Source organism: Chanos chanos, chromosome 1 (assembly GCF_902362185.1).
Source record: "Chanos chanos chromosome 1, fChaCha1.1, whole genome shotgun sequence".
NCBI lineage: Eukaryota > Metazoa > Chordata > Actinopteri > Gonorynchiformes > Chanidae > Chanos > Chanos chanos.
Genome location: NC_044495.1, coordinates 30,363,500 through 30,378,904, shown reverse-complemented (window position 1 = coordinate 30,378,904; position 15,405 = coordinate 30,363,500). Strand labels below are relative to the sequence as shown.

At 43.1% G+C, this 15,405-nt stretch overlaps 1 protein-coding gene across 1 annotated transcript; it reads right to left on the bottom strand.

Annotated features, from left to right (window-relative positions):
- Positions 1–8,789: 8,789 nt before the first annotated feature.
- On the bottom strand, positions 8,790–9,386 carry ascl1a (achaete-scute family bHLH transcription factor 1a). The gene has a single exon (XM_030788700.1). The coding sequence runs from the start codon at positions 9,384–9,386 to the stop codon at positions 8,790–8,792; it is 597 nt and encodes a 198-aa protein (XP_030644560.1).
- Between the last annotated feature and the right edge of the window lie 6,019 nt (positions 9,387–15,405).

Sequence of the window (15,405 nt, the reverse complement as noted above, 5' to 3'; positions counted from 1 at the left end):
GATGGATAAGGACAACTTTTGAGCAGAGAAAATGCCTCAAGATTAGCCCTGTCAATGCATCTCATCTGAGCATGTTAGGGTCAACTAAGTACACTCTTTAGAGGATAAAAGCTAATGCTTGTTTTGAAAAACAGGACTTTTTGTGGGTGTCATGGTAACTTACTGGCCTTCAGAGCTGCAAGAGAAAAAAAACATAATGGTTTGTTCTTCCCCTAAACTTCTTCCATTTCTCCAGCTTATGTCTCTCTCTCCTTTTCTCTCTTACATACACATGCAACCACACATATATAGGTATATTGTCACAAACAGGTCATGTCAACACCTGTTGCTGTGACCAAATAAAAACAATAACATCCACTGTGAGTGTGTGAGTGTGTGAGTGTGTGAGAGTGTGTGTGTGAGAGTGTGTGTGTGTGTGCGCGCGCGCACACGCGTGCATGTGTGTCCAAATCAACAATATCCAGCCATGGGAACAGTCACGCTGATTCGGCAGTGACTCAGGCTTGCTCAGGAAGAGTTATTCTATCTGTACATTGTATTTTTTTTCTCCTTCAGTTTCTCACCCTCACTCCACTATTCTGCTTCTAAAAAAAAAGTTTACAGCCCCTTTAAAACGGTCTCTTAAAAATCTGTTTAGATATTCTTAAACTGGGTCACCCCTCCCAACCCCAGCGCTCATTCTGCAATCCCGTCCGTCACTTGGGCTCCAAAAAGGAGCGCGCCAAACTTTAGGGCATTATGTAATTTTGGGGCAGTTTGCTGAGCCAACAATAGAAATGGGTTAGAGATGCTGTCTGTGCTTTTCCAATGGCAGGCACTGTCTCACCCCACCCCAGTGCTGTTTGGGCTCTTTTACTGCTGCCCAAGTGCAATTAATGATCATTATCTGCCCTGTCTCCCTTAATTACCATTAACCCCCCCTTCCCTAACCCTAGCTCATCACGACAGTCACAGTGAGAGCGGGGTTGAGGCTCGTTAACCAGTTGCTCTGCCCGCCACCGTCATGCCACACGCTGGACAGCCGAGCAACTGTGTCATAGTGTAATTATTCAACGGTGCCAGGGTATGTGTATGTGGGTGCGTGTGCTTGTTGGAGAGTGTATGCGCACAAACAAGCCCAATTGTATTTGTGTGTGTGTGTGTGTGTGTGTGTGTATTTGTGTGTGTGTGTGTGTGTGTGTGTGTCTGTCTGTCTGTCTGTCTGTATGTATGTATGTGTATGTGTATGTGTGTGTGTGTGTGTGTGCACGTGTGTGTGTCTGCGTGTCTGTCTATGTGTGCATGCATGTATGTTTGGGGTGAGAGGGTGCAGGACAGTCAGCAAGTGGTCACACTGCACCAGAGCACACCCCAACACGCACACACCCCCACCCACTTTTCTGTAGTTGGCAAAGTCTGGCGAGCGGTTGCCATCCGTTACTGTGGCGGGATGGCGCGACTGTGGCTTCTGTGTCCAGTCATTGTTTTTGGGGCCTTAGGCCATGATGAGCAACCACAATAGGCTCAGAACGCTTTACCATCACAACACCCCCCCCCCCCCCCCCCCCCCCCCCACCCCGTGATTGCCCTCTAGCCCTGCACATGGATGACAGCCCGCCAAAAAACATTAAAACATTTAGCAACGAACAACTCACTCTGATTCACCCCAACCAACAAATTACTGCTTGAGTAACCCATCTCAGTCTGTCTTTTTGCAGTCTGAAAGAGAAACAGAGAGAAAGACAGTATGAAAGACAAAAGAAGGGAAAAAAGCTAGAAAAATATTGCTTGTATTATAGGTTTGTGTGTGTGCAACTGTCATCTGTCTTCTGTCTCTTCAGTGATTTCATGCGCTCTTTAATAAGCAAGATGGATTTCAAGTCTCTGGAGATGAAGCTGTACAAAGCCAAGGTTTGTCATAAATGAAACACTATACTGTGTATGTGTTGCTCTAATGTGCGCGTTTAATATAATCATACTGGGGGCAGCATAGCTTAGCTCTCATGACCATCATGTTTCATACAAACACACACACACACACACACACAACCTCTGTAAATATCACATAAGTGAAAACAATCCAAGCCCATCTCCACTTTCTCAGTCAGACTTGCACAGTTCACCTCCTTCACTTTGTTCTACTTTCTTTCTCTGTCTTTTCTCTCCTCTCCCTCAACCCTCAGCAGTTAGTAATTACAGTGAAATAAACCCGGCTAAACACTTCTGAAGGGCAATTCAAACACAGGCTTAGTAAAACTAGCCATTTCCGAGTAGCACCCACCCAATTGAGACGCAGAGAAGAACTGAGAGGGTTCTCTCTCTCTCTCTTTCTCTCTCTATCTCTCCCTCTCTCCTTCACTTTTTTCGCATTCACGGATTACAGGCAGTAATCTCATTAAAGGGGCTGGCGGCGTGTCCGTCCCTTTCGGTCTCTTTGCTCTTTAATCAGAGAGAACAGCCCAGAGACACACTGCTCATCTCAGATGGACTAGGGGTATAGGGTGGCTATTCAGAACTGCTAACAGCGGTTGCTCTCAAAGGAAATGGGGTTGGCCAGCGTAGAGGCGTGGGCCTGATGAAAAGCCCATGTTTGCGGCTGTGGACTTGGTCAGAAGGGCTGAATCTCAGGGTACAGTGATAGGTGAAGAGAGGCCACTGTAATTACAGAGCTAGTCAGAGGTGGGTTTGTGATGGGGTGTCAGAAAATTAGACACACATACACACCACCTTCACCAAGCCATTACCTGGGACACATTTAAGTGTACGAACAGGTGCACTCACACAAGAGTAGAAGCAGACCACTGTAACTTGAGATCCTCACACACACACACACACACACACACACCCTGAACCACACATACATGTGTGGTTCCTTGGCTACAATGCTCTGCTGTTTCTGACTCTAAAATTTAGTGGATCCAGAGAAACTGAAATACACAGTTCGCTTATTAAAATGCGTGAAAACAAATTTCATAGTGTGCTAAAGGGAAAACTGGTAACTACCATTAAGTAGAGATCCTGACATTAATACTTCTCAGTGCTGACGTTGTTTCCAGTAATCTTCTGAAACGTCATTAGCAATGTTAGTGCATTTAACTTGGTGGCTTTATGTGCTTTTTAATAAACCTGTAACAACACTCTTAAACCCATGAACAGCAGTTGTTCCTGTTTCTCCTGGAGGCGCAGACAGGGGGCAGCATTGAGCAACAGGGGCTTATCAGCGGTGAACAGCTGTTGGTAGAGTTGAAAGCTGGGGGGTTACAGCAAGATCAGGAGGAGGCAGTAAGGACAGAGCTGCGGAAGGTGGGGTCCCTGGACTTGCTCGACTTTCTCGCACACCTGCCCCTCTTCATTCTTATCCATGACTCTGTAATTGCTAACCCACTTCACCACGCTGGTAGTCTGTAAGTGACAAGCAGATACCAGTCTACTGTAACAGATTCACCACAGAAAATCTAATCTGTTCTCATTAAACTTTAAGACCCCGACAAAGTCTATGCCAATTTTCACAAGAGCCCTCTCACTGAATGCCTCTATCCAGTCATTCGGTAATAAAGAGTCAAAGCAAAAACAAGCATGACTTTTATTTAAATAGTGATGGAAAGCCCAGCTCAGATCTCCGCAATTCATTGAACTAGAGGGTGGTTTGCTTGTGTACAGAGGAACACTTTTCTACTGTTTGCCATGCTTTGAGTTTGGATTGGGACAGAGATGTGCACAGATGTGGACATCTGGCTGGATGCAAACGTACTGCAGAAGGGCAGGTAGAGAGGAGTACTGTCTATGGTACTGAAATAGACAGTTTTAGCTATTCATTCAAGAGCAGACTACTGCATGTGTCAACGTCCTAAAATAATACACTGCTCAAAATACACAAGCAGATACTGTTGGACACTACATAGTGAGGTAATGAGTGAGTGAGTGAGTGAGTGAGTGAGTGAGTGAGTGAGTGAGTGAGTGAGTGAGTTAACAAGAGATACATTGAGAGAAACAAAGAAACAGGGGGGTTGAGTGAATGAGCAGGTTAGTGAAGAGTTAACTGTCTTATAGGTAGATTGTTAATGGAGCTCATCGCTGTGTCAGTAAGTTCAGCAATAGAGTGTCCAGTACTCTGCAACTTTGAATAGCATAGCACATGAGAGAGAGAGAGAGAGAGAGAGAGAGAGAGAGAGAGATGGAGCACATAGAGAGAAGTGAATACACATCTTCACAAAAGGGGAAGAAAGAGTGAAGCAGAGACAGAAAGCGAGATGAAACAATAAGTCTGCATTGACTGAAGTGAGGAGTGGCCCCAAATGAAAAGGTCCCTTAGAATTTATGAAGAAGTGAGTGCTGTCTAACGATCCCCATCTCTGGAGTCAGCGGGGCCAGTCTGAACAGCGAGAGAAAGAGAGAGAGCACGAGAGGGAGGCAGAGAGGAGCAGAGTTGGCGGCAAGCGAGAGAGAGAGAAAGAGAGAGAGAGGGAGGGAGAGAGAGAGAGAAAGAGAGAGGCCGAGCTAACAGCAGTCTCTGAGAGACACTGAAAAGGGAGCGTACAGGGAGAACAAGGACAGGAGAGAGCGACTACTGAATTTCAACAGAGGGAAACAGCACAGACCCCGATAGCTAATCTGAGACATTGATTCAGAAAGTGCCAGCTCCTTTCAAACACTGCATAATGAGGGAAGCTAGACACACACACACACACACACACACACACACACACACACACACACACACTTATACAAGTGCACACTCAGAGACTCACTCAGTCCCTCTGACTTACAAAGACATACACTAGTCCACTTGCTCACACAGTGCCTTAGAAACTGCTTGGACAATACAGTGTTAGAGAGGAATGCAGGTTTTGAAGTGTGTTTGTGCTCATCTGAATCAGAAGACTTAAATAAAGAAAATGCTCTGAATGGGACATTAGAACCTACGGAAATCCTGCCAGGTCTTGTTTAACATTTCCAGCCGTGCCTGTGGAGATGCAAACCATGAATAGCATGCTTCGTAAAACAGTCACCACTATTTATCTTTGATTTGCTCTAGGCCTGGGTCACAACTTTGCTGTTTAATTCATTTGGCATGAATGCAGTCTCTGGGACCATAAAAAAAAACATAACAGTCCCCAAAACAAACACTATTTGGTTGAGGACAGAGACGGAGAAACTCAGCGAGTGGAATTCAGCTGAACAGTTTGTCACTCCTCCACGCGTCAAACAAGCGCCATGAACAAATGATATGCCAATAAGCTTTGGCCTCGCGCGCCAAGCAGTGACGGGATGGACTTGTGGCGTAAATCACTTTAACAAAGCTCCGTCACCGCCTCCTCCTGCATACAGTTCTTGACGGGAACGGGCTAAAAAAATAGAGGTAAATTAAAAAGAGGTTGGATAACGAGCGTGTTTCAAACCAGGGTAACAAGATTACATTAAGCCTTTTGGGACCTGCCTTTTTGATGTGGTAACATGTTGGTATTACATAAGCTAAAGTAAACTAAAACGAAAAAAGAATAGCTGTAAATGAATGATCTGTTTTAGAATAATAAAACAGTGCAATGAGACAACTGCGTTCACTCACAGTACAGAAGTAAATTTTACACGCGAGAACCACAAGGCGGGTGCCACCAGAATGCATCTAACAAACATGTCTTAAGCTGTAAACCTAAAGACTACTCCATCGATTTGGTGTACAATGGCTTGATTGACGCGCGAAGAAATTGATTTCGCCAGCTTGCCATAGGCTTAATGTGATTTTTACCTCAAGGGTACATACTCGACCACTTGTCAGAAGTTCTTCGGTTCCATGTTCCTGGATCTACTCACTGCTCATATCCACGTTCACTCCTCTCATTTAATGCACCCAGTTTCGCATTTATTGGAACAAATGAATAGAAATGGAACTATCTTGCCAAACATATACATTTGCGATTACAAATTGAGTTCAAATTTCTCGAAAAATATAGCCTACCTGAACAGTGATATTTATTTCTACGGTGTTTGACAGAATATGAAGGAGATTGTTAATGCATCTCGCCAAGCGTCTCTGTAGTGTTATGCGATTCTTTGCTATCGCCGTTTCAGTGTACTGTACTGCGCGAACTGAATGAAAAAGTTGGGGCAGTAGAATTAAATCTTTTTTCGTTTGATTATTTCACAACTGCAGTCTAGGAATTGATGATTAAATGAAAACTACCATCTCCGATATAGGTATGTGTCTTTGCAGACCAACAGACCAACCAATTTTTTTATGTTGTTTGTCTCTGTTAAAAAAGGCGTCCAAAAGATTCCAAACTGAATAAAGTGACATGAGCCTATGTGGTTTGCGCGCTCTGATTCACTTTCAAAAACAATAAATCATTGATGGAGCGTGCCGTTTCATCTTGGTGTCAGGGAATGTCGTATAAATGTAAAACAACAAGACTTAATTGCGCTACGCAGCACCCTCAGATATAGATAGCGGCGTGAACAATAACTGGGGCTTCTAAATTCTTTGATGGTTTTTTCCAGACACCTGCCCGCACTTAACAGTTGGCTTCACTTCTGGCAGGCGCATGGCTTTTTTCCCCTGAGGTGCAGTTGTTGAGAAGTAGTCGCGCGCTGCTGTCAGGAGGCACACGCCATCAGCCAACTGAACGCGCGCTCTGCACTCGACCACTAGATAACGCTATTCATTCATTAAACCAGGCACGCGCCCGGCTGCAAAAACGTCTCTCTACCTGTCAAATCCAACGACTTCAGTCTCCCTTACACACACACACACACACACACAAGAAATAATCTTAATCTTTTAATTACCAAAGATGAAGGCGTAAATATGAACCGTTTTTATCCATACGGCCATTTAAAAGAAATAAGCGTTTTCTAACATGTAAATGAATATACAAATACAGCAACGAAAAGTACATTCATAAACTCTGACATGCCGTAAGCTTTCTGGTCGGTCTGAAACTCTGTTGTCTCCTGGTGAAAAATATTAACTTCAAAAACCAGCCAATCAATAAATCATTCAAGTATTCGGGGCTTGCACAAACTGTCAGGGAATAGTTTTACATGTTTTGTAATCTCCAGTCTTTACGGCAGGTTGTAAAGATAAGTCCATGTTTTGCCCAATTTAGATGGTATGGAATTTGTCAAAGAGAGCGTTTGTAGTCTTATTTCGGTTTTGATTGAACAAACTGAGATTGAATTTCTGATGGAGTCAGAATATGTCGCACCTGATTAAATTTTCGCTCCGAAAAGTTCTTTTTTTGTGTGATGCGCAATCGTTTATTTATTTTTTAAATGACAGAACAAATATGACGAAGTCTTTATTTATTCTAGATCCAGCCCCCCCACACACACACCGTCTCTCTCTCTCTCTCTCTCTCTCTCCCTCTCTCTCTCTCTCTCTCTCTCTCACACACACACACACACACATATATGTGTGTGTGTATCTGTGTGCGTATGTGTGTATATATACTATTTTATATCATTCTTACATATAAAATAGTGTTTGGTATAATTTGTTGAGACGACTGCCATTGATATGCATTCTGTCCTCAGCATGCTCTCTTATATTCCTCTCACGTTCTCCCTAGCCTGGCAACAGGATAGTTGCCCGTTACCACCAGTTCACTTTCATCGCCTGAACTGTTCCAGTTTGGAAGCTATTTTCCAGCATATCTAACCGGTGGGTTTCTTTTATGTGGCGTTGGTCCAGCTTACACCATGTCACATGTAATACCAAACACTCAACATGAGACACGTGTGGGTATTTCATAAAACTTTTATTGGGGGACTAGGGTGTAGAAAATGAGTAAATAAATCAAGCTTTCTGTAAAACGAAACCCCGTGTAAAGGCAGTTTTGAAAAAGCAGCAGAAAGACAATGTGCCACCAATTCACTTGGTTTGGACAATAGCTGCATAACCTTTGATCACTGTGAACTCCGAGTCATGTTACAATAAAATGTCCTTCCTACTTAATAAGACACGTTGGTGATGAAATAAAAAGCCGTGTAAAACCCCTTTCAAGGAACCTCATTGAGCGTACAGAGTAGACTATGACCAGTTGCAAAGCATTATAGACTACAAGTCTAAATAGGCAAGAGGTAAGAAGCAACTTGTGTTATTATAAATTGTCAAAATATATACATATCAAAGTAATGTGTACAAAATCTATAAATCTCTTACATACAAAAATAGCTTAATATATTTCAAAAACAAGATCCATACAAATAGAACTTCATATAATAAAATTTGCCGAGTTGGAAGCATTTTCGAGTCACACAGAGAAGTTTACGAAGAGGGTTGACATTCTTTGATTAGAATTAGCATAGTTTGAGGACAACATTTATATAGGCTAGTGTTGTAGTTTGCCACAGTGTCATATAAAGTCACTTTTAGAAGTGGATCTCTTGAAGTGAATGCACTAGTTGCGTCGGACTCCCATGCTGTCAGTGTTGGGTGTCCACCGCGGAACCATCTTCTGTTTTAGTCCTTTGGCACTAGGCACTCGGGGATACTGCCTGCCGGTTTGTCGGTATAAGGGCCATAAGTCTAAGTGAACTCGGTCTTCTGTAAGACCGGACTAAAGCGCAAACGTAGTGCTTTGTGTTCTTAGAGGACCTCCAAGGTCCTCGGTGACCCTCACGAGCGAGTGCTGCGAAACACATTATATGATCCACCTAAATGCAAAGGAGAGGACGACAGGTCAGTTCGTGTGAATAATAATAATAATAATAATAATAATAATAACAACAACAACAACAACAACAACAACAACAACAACAATAATAATAATAATAATAATAATAATAATAATAAACGCACCTGTTATAAATGTTCAGAACCAGTTGGTGAAATCCAGAAGTTCCTGTTCTTCTGGACTAAGAGGATCGTAGGACCCTTCATCTGAAGAATAAGTGGAGACAGGAGAACCCGCCATGGAATTCATATCGTTGGAGTAGTTCTGTGAGATAGCTGGCGAAAGAACGCCGGACTGGAATGCGGCACTCACAGCATCATGCTCGTCAAGCAGCTGCTGGAGGGCACGTATGTACTCCACGGCGGACCGCAGTGTCTCTACTTTGCTCATCTTCTTATTTGCGGCGCCGTTCGGAACGTGCTCCCTCAGGGTGGCAAAACCATTGTTGACAAGTTTCACTCGGTTCCTTTCTCTCTCGTTTCGCCTGGCTACGGCGTGCGGCTGCTGCTGGGGCAAACTGTACCCAAAGCCTGCGAAGCTGAGTCTCCTCTTACATCTCAGCAGCTCTGGGGAAGACGAGCGCTGCCTTTTCACCTGCTTGGATGCTGACTTCCCGCTGCACTGGCTGTCGGTCGGACTAAGCTGGATGCTCTGTGCAGCGGCGGCAAAAAAGCAGGCGGGTGGGATAAACTGCTGCTGTGTGACGCTTATTTCCATCTTGGCTGTGATGTCCATTTTTGATCAAATAACGTGAAAAAGAAAAAGACTGCTTGCAGAACAAAGCAAGGGGAAAAGTCTTCTTTGGATTTCCTGTGGTGGCCGTGCGTCAAGCTCGTGGCGTTCACGTGTGGCTTTATGTACTGGCTCTTGCTGTGTTAAATGGGCAGTGAGCTGGACTCCGGCCTTCTTTACTCCTTGAGCTGATCTGAGTCCTAAGAGGGGTGGCACTGGGCTTTTTCAATACACTGGCAGCCCCACGCGTTCGGTCTGGCCACGCCTCCACTCTGTTGTTGTATTCACCTTGAGCTGCGATGCGGTTGCAATGCGTACGCCAGGCGCGTGCCACTCCAACCACTGAATAAACAACAGCCCGCAAAGCACAACTGCAGACGACTTCGAAGAGTAGAAGTGTTACCCACGAAACTGTAAATTATTTCGATGATTTGCCTCAAGCTCAGCAACATAAAACAATGTTTAAAAATAGCCTAACTAAAAGCAAATTCGTAGGACAATCAAATCACCTACATTACACTCTTAGACGATTTCACCACTTTGGACTTAAAGCTTCATAATGTCATAGCTGTAGATGTACATAAGTTATAGGCCTATGTACTAAAACGCTTTTTTGGTAGAACATGCTCACATTTTCAGCTAAATTCATATTATCCTTAAAACTTATTTTGTAGAATTAAATCATTGTGCATGAAATGTATCGTTGGATGGAATATATCGGACAACCTATTATTAGTTATATACACATCAATGCAGAGTGTAAGCTTTGATACGGATGTTATGTGAACTTTTTAGAAGCCTTTTCACGGCTGTTCCGAAAGACAGTTCCCCTCAACACCACCCTTGAAAGCAACAGCAAATAAACTTATAACTGAACCTCTCCCTCGCAATATGCTCGTTCCAGGTGTGGTAAACCAACGAATTGAATTCTCTCAAATGGCAACGGGACACTCGTCAGACTGGCACAAAGACAGCTCGCTGTTTTAGTAGTCCTCCGCACGCTTTTTTGTTAACACGGTGCAGCCGCGTAAGAGGGTTTATCGCTGCTGAAAATAGAGCTTTGTCCAGCAGAGGTAAATTTTCCACTTTCATTAGCGGGAATTCATCGCAGTGACAGAGGCGGAACGGAAGGGTAACATTTGTGAGGAGTCCGTCAAGAGGCGCGCGCTCGTTGAGGTTTTGTACATGATTTGTTACAGTAGACGCGACACAATGTTTTTCGATTATTTTTGTTTCTTTAAGAGGAGACTGAATAATAAAACCTGCCCCCCCCCACCCCCGAACAAATCCAAACGGCCCTCGAGACTTTGTATGATTCAGTGTGTGTGTGTGTGTGTGTGCGGGGGAGGGGGGCGGTAGAAGAGGTTCGATAAATTGTGCAATTTTTCTGTGTTGGCTATGGCATTCAAGATCAGTCCAGCATTGAAGACCCCCCCCCCCTCCCCCGCCCCCAACACACACTCTCTAGTCCTTTTTGGCACAGCAAGGGAGTTAAGAAAAGAAGCGTGGGTTCTATTCAGTTATCCCCAGCCCCCTCGCCAGCGCGGGGCTTTCTGAAACCTATCTACCATGCCCTGTCAGTGCGGTTCCAGAGTCCAATTAGCGCTTTGTAAAGACCCTTTTTTTTCCACGGTCTTCCAGAAGCAAAGCGAACGCTGCCTCTATTTGGAGGATTCCTGTCACTACTGGGTGTAATAATTAATATGACATCTGGGCTGCCGCGTTTCTAAGACTTCTGTTTTTGTCTATAACTTTCGTAGGGCTGGAATTAAACAAACAAACACTCTCAAATCCATTTATCTCTTTCTATGATCCAAGCGTAATATGACAGATTTTTAAAATTTATTAGCCCTTAAAAGTACATTTTCAGGTTTGTTTTAAGGTGACTAGTCAATCTTGACCGAGTACTCACCATTAATAGGACAGGTGCTTGACATGGAGGTGTTAGCGGCGCACAGTAATATTTCAAAAATTGGGCAAAACTGTTCCATTGTATCAACTTAAATAAAACGGAGTCTCTGTTGTAGTCAGTGGATTGAAACAGACTTGAATGTCTAATTTGTAAAGGAAAGTGCTAAGGCGCGCTGTCAAGGCAGGAAGAGTGGGTAAGAGAGAATTTTGACATAGGTGCGTGACCGAACTACAGCGCCAAGTGTATCCCACTTAATGTAGCCACTATTTAAATGAGAGTATGCCACCTATTAAATTTGTTTCAAAACACAGGCGTCAAATGTTCTTGCATAAGAGTCTACTCCAGGGTCGTGTCGATGGAAATAGACAGCCACAAAACTTTGTCGCATATATTCTTGTGAGATACAGTGACCAGACTGTGGTATCATAACGTAGCCCTGATAACACCAATGTCTCGCTTAAATAATTTTCTAAATTTGAACCCCGAGCGCCACCTGGTGATTTGAGTGAATATCAGGACACGAAAGGTAACATAGATTTGAAAGTTATTCAGCTGATGAACCTAACGAAAAAGGCATATGTGAAGACAGCCTGGGCAGGTGATGTCACGTTCACTTCACGTCATACCTCACAATATAGCGTCTTCTGTAACTTCGGGAACTTTCACAGCTGAGCAATAACTGGACATTGGCAAACTGATCTGTCAGACACTAGAAATCAGCTTGCGGGTTCCTTTAAGTAGCCTTTTCCTTGAGGAGAAAGACTTAAGTTGTGTGGACGGGTCCCTATATGATCCACAAACACAGTAAATTAATCTCCCTGGAAATTTTAATGTGGGTGTCAATAACACAGTTAAGTGTTCGAGCAATTTAGGTCTGGATCTGAGCTTATGCTGCCATCTGGCGACCTCATTTTATATTGCCATTTGACAACTTTCCAAAGTTCATATTAAATCATTCAAGGTCTCTATTCTACAAAGAAATCAGTGCTAATCTCAGCTATAAAATGAGTGGCTCCTTGGTTTAACTAGATAGTTTACAGCGGCATGACACAAATTAAGTAGCTGAATTACCTGATGCAACATACGAGTTCTGAATTATCGGTACGCTGCACTCTTGCAATCAACCTATTTTGGGTCCATCCATTGGTCATAACCAGGGGTGGACAGTAACGAAGTACATTTACTTGAGTACTGTACTTAAGCACATTTTTCGAGTATCTGTACTTTGCTTGAGTGTTATTTTTTTTTTTGGAAACGTATGACTTTTACTCCACTACATTTGAAATACAAATATTGTAATTTTCACTCCAGTACATTTCTTCTCGTTACTCGTTACTTTAACGCATAGCTTTGAAGTCAGCGGAATTTTCTTTTCTAAAATGCAATAGGCCATATTGTGTTCATCACAGGGGAAAAACCAATCACAGTAAACTACTCCAATGCTGTCAGTCAAGTCCGTGCTGCATTTTTTTTAACAACTGAACTTGGCGGTTTTACTGATGGCTACTACAATGGAAGATAAAGATGATAAAGATAAAGGTTCCTCACCAGAGCAGCCATGGCCATATCTTAAGTCCATGTCTGAGATTTTTTAAATCAACTGGTTTCCAAGCCAATTGCTTCCCGTACGCGTTCGCGCGCTGTGTTCGCCTAACACTTACGATCATTTGCCACAGTAGATATGAGATGTGACTTGAAAATTGCGATTTATATGTTTGTGAATGTGTGACGAATCTGGTGACAGAGGCAGACTACAACTTCTACTGTTAACACAGTGTGTGAACACATACAGAAACCAGTTGGCTTGAAAACCATTTGGGGCATAACACCGGGTCCTGTCACTGCGTGAAAAGTGGTGTATTCGGAAATATCCGGACAAAGTAAACTTCCGCTAAACCTGCTGTTTTCCGGAGGTATTCGGATGCCCGCAGAACTTTGTCATGCGGACCTGAAAACTCCCACAAATGTCCGAATACAGCTGTTAGATGGCAGTTTTCGGGCATCCGCGTGACCACAGTCGTTAGCTGATGGCTTGGCCTTTCAAATGCTAATAACAGTCAGTGGTCTAGGTGGGACTGGGTATAGAAGCCTGCCCCCCTTCCTCACTGTAACTTTCTATCAGTTAGCCTATATGTAATATTTAGCCGATATTTTGATAACCACACAAACTTCTTAGGTGTTGCATGGTGTATAATATAGCAGTGGTAGGCCCATATAGCCTTTAATGTCATTGCTCTGTTGTGCAGCTAAATTACAATGGACACTTCAAATGGAGCATCAAAAACACACTGAAAACATAATTTAAAAAAAGTCTAAATGTTCATTAATTACATATTTGATGGTTATGCAACTGTCCTTTACTTGGGGTCAAAGGTACAGGGTGACCAGATGCAAACAGACCAAATGGGGGACAAATAGTAAGTTTGTGTGGGACAATATGGGACATGTTACTAATGCTGAGAGATGATGTAAAACTTAGATATAATGTCAGTCTAACTGTATAAGAAACACTTGTATACACTTGTATTGATAGACATCCAACATGCATTGGCCATTACAGGCCCATCAAAGGCAACTGTACTTAAGCAAAGCAGCAGGCATCATACAGCTCAAGTCTTTCAAGTTAAACCCCTGACCAAATCCAACTGTAAGAATAAATAAGGCTCAAAATAAAATATTACACAAAATAAAACAATTTCAATGCAAATCTTTATATCAAGCCAAAATCTCTATTGGATGAGAAGCATGGTCAGAAGGGATAAAAGAACTTTTTCCTTTCTTTTTGACCATGACGTCGGCTGACAGCGTTTATCTTCATATCTGTAAAGTTTTACTAAGTTTGGTTTTTGTGACGTAGCAAAGAAATTCGTCGGCCCCACAGCTGCACAGTTTGATTGACGGCCGCCACAGACTCTTGATGACCGCCCTCAGCGCTCTCCTCTCACCCATTTGGTGAAAGCAAGGCTTTTAAAAAAACTCGCCTATGTTGCATTTTTACTGCTTTTGACATAGCGCTATTAAATAGATTAGAAACTATGCTCATGTGCGGGCGGGTAAAATAATGGATCCATATATTTTTTTTTTTCTGACAGTTAAAAACCAAACGACCAGCGAAAATGCGGGACATTATCTCAGTATGAGGGATGCGGGACAAAGGATACAGGACTTTAAAAAAAAAAAAAAAGTTTACAGGGCATAGGAGTTTTTGTTGTTGATTCTCGCTTGTTTGTTCGGAATGTTTCTCCTCAGTACGAGGACGCGCCCCGTTTTCAAACCACCCACTTAGAATCTAAGGTTGAGTCCTGTCCAATCAGTTTTCTGTGCGTGCATGGCGTAGGGTGACAGTAACCAATAGCATTGTGTGCAACTGCAGCGCGAAATTTGCTTTGGGGAAGGGGTTACCTGTAGTAAGGTAAGGAGAAGCGAGTCAGTGAAGGATTACAGAAGTTGTACTCCGTATTCTGTCGATAGTGTGCATTTTGAAGATGGCTTGCAAAAGAACACTTGAGTTTTCGAACGGACAGCGGAGTGGAGAGGCTACTCGTGCGTCGGGAATATCCAATTTTTCCAACGCCGAGTCCGAACGAAAACAAACAACGGGTGTCCCCGTTAAATGCATTTTTAAGAAGATGTCTGAACAGCAGTAAACGTTCATGGAGAATGTTATTCGGCGGTTGGACAGGATGGAGTCCCATCAAAGAGGCGCAAGAGGAGTCTGCCTGAGAAAAGAAGACGAGCGGGGAATAACTGTTTCGGTAAGTTTATTTCTGTAGCCTTCTGGCTTTCGTCTTTGACTGCCGCGCATTCTGATACGTTCACATTTCTTTATCTGCTTTATCCCTTAATGTGGTTGAATTTAACTCTTGTATAAATTTTGCTTCTACAGGAAGCTGTGCGGATAATGCATAATGCTGAAAACAACACGCACAGATATAATCCACGGACAAGGTAGGACAGCGTGTTTTGTTGGTAGACTATATCGTCGCGATTGTTTCATAGCAGTGCTTGGAATTCTAAACGAACTTTTATTCAATCTTCCTTTCTTCTCCGTTTTTTTTCTCTCTAGCATCCTGAAAGACCGATTGAGACTATTCGAAAGAGTTACCGGGT

What these genes read in the sequence shown, in the direction of transcription:
- ascl1a (XM_030788700.1), bottom strand. Translation starts at nt 9,386, where the DNA reads ATGGACATCACAGCCAAGATGGAAATAAGCGTCACACAGCAGCAGTTT.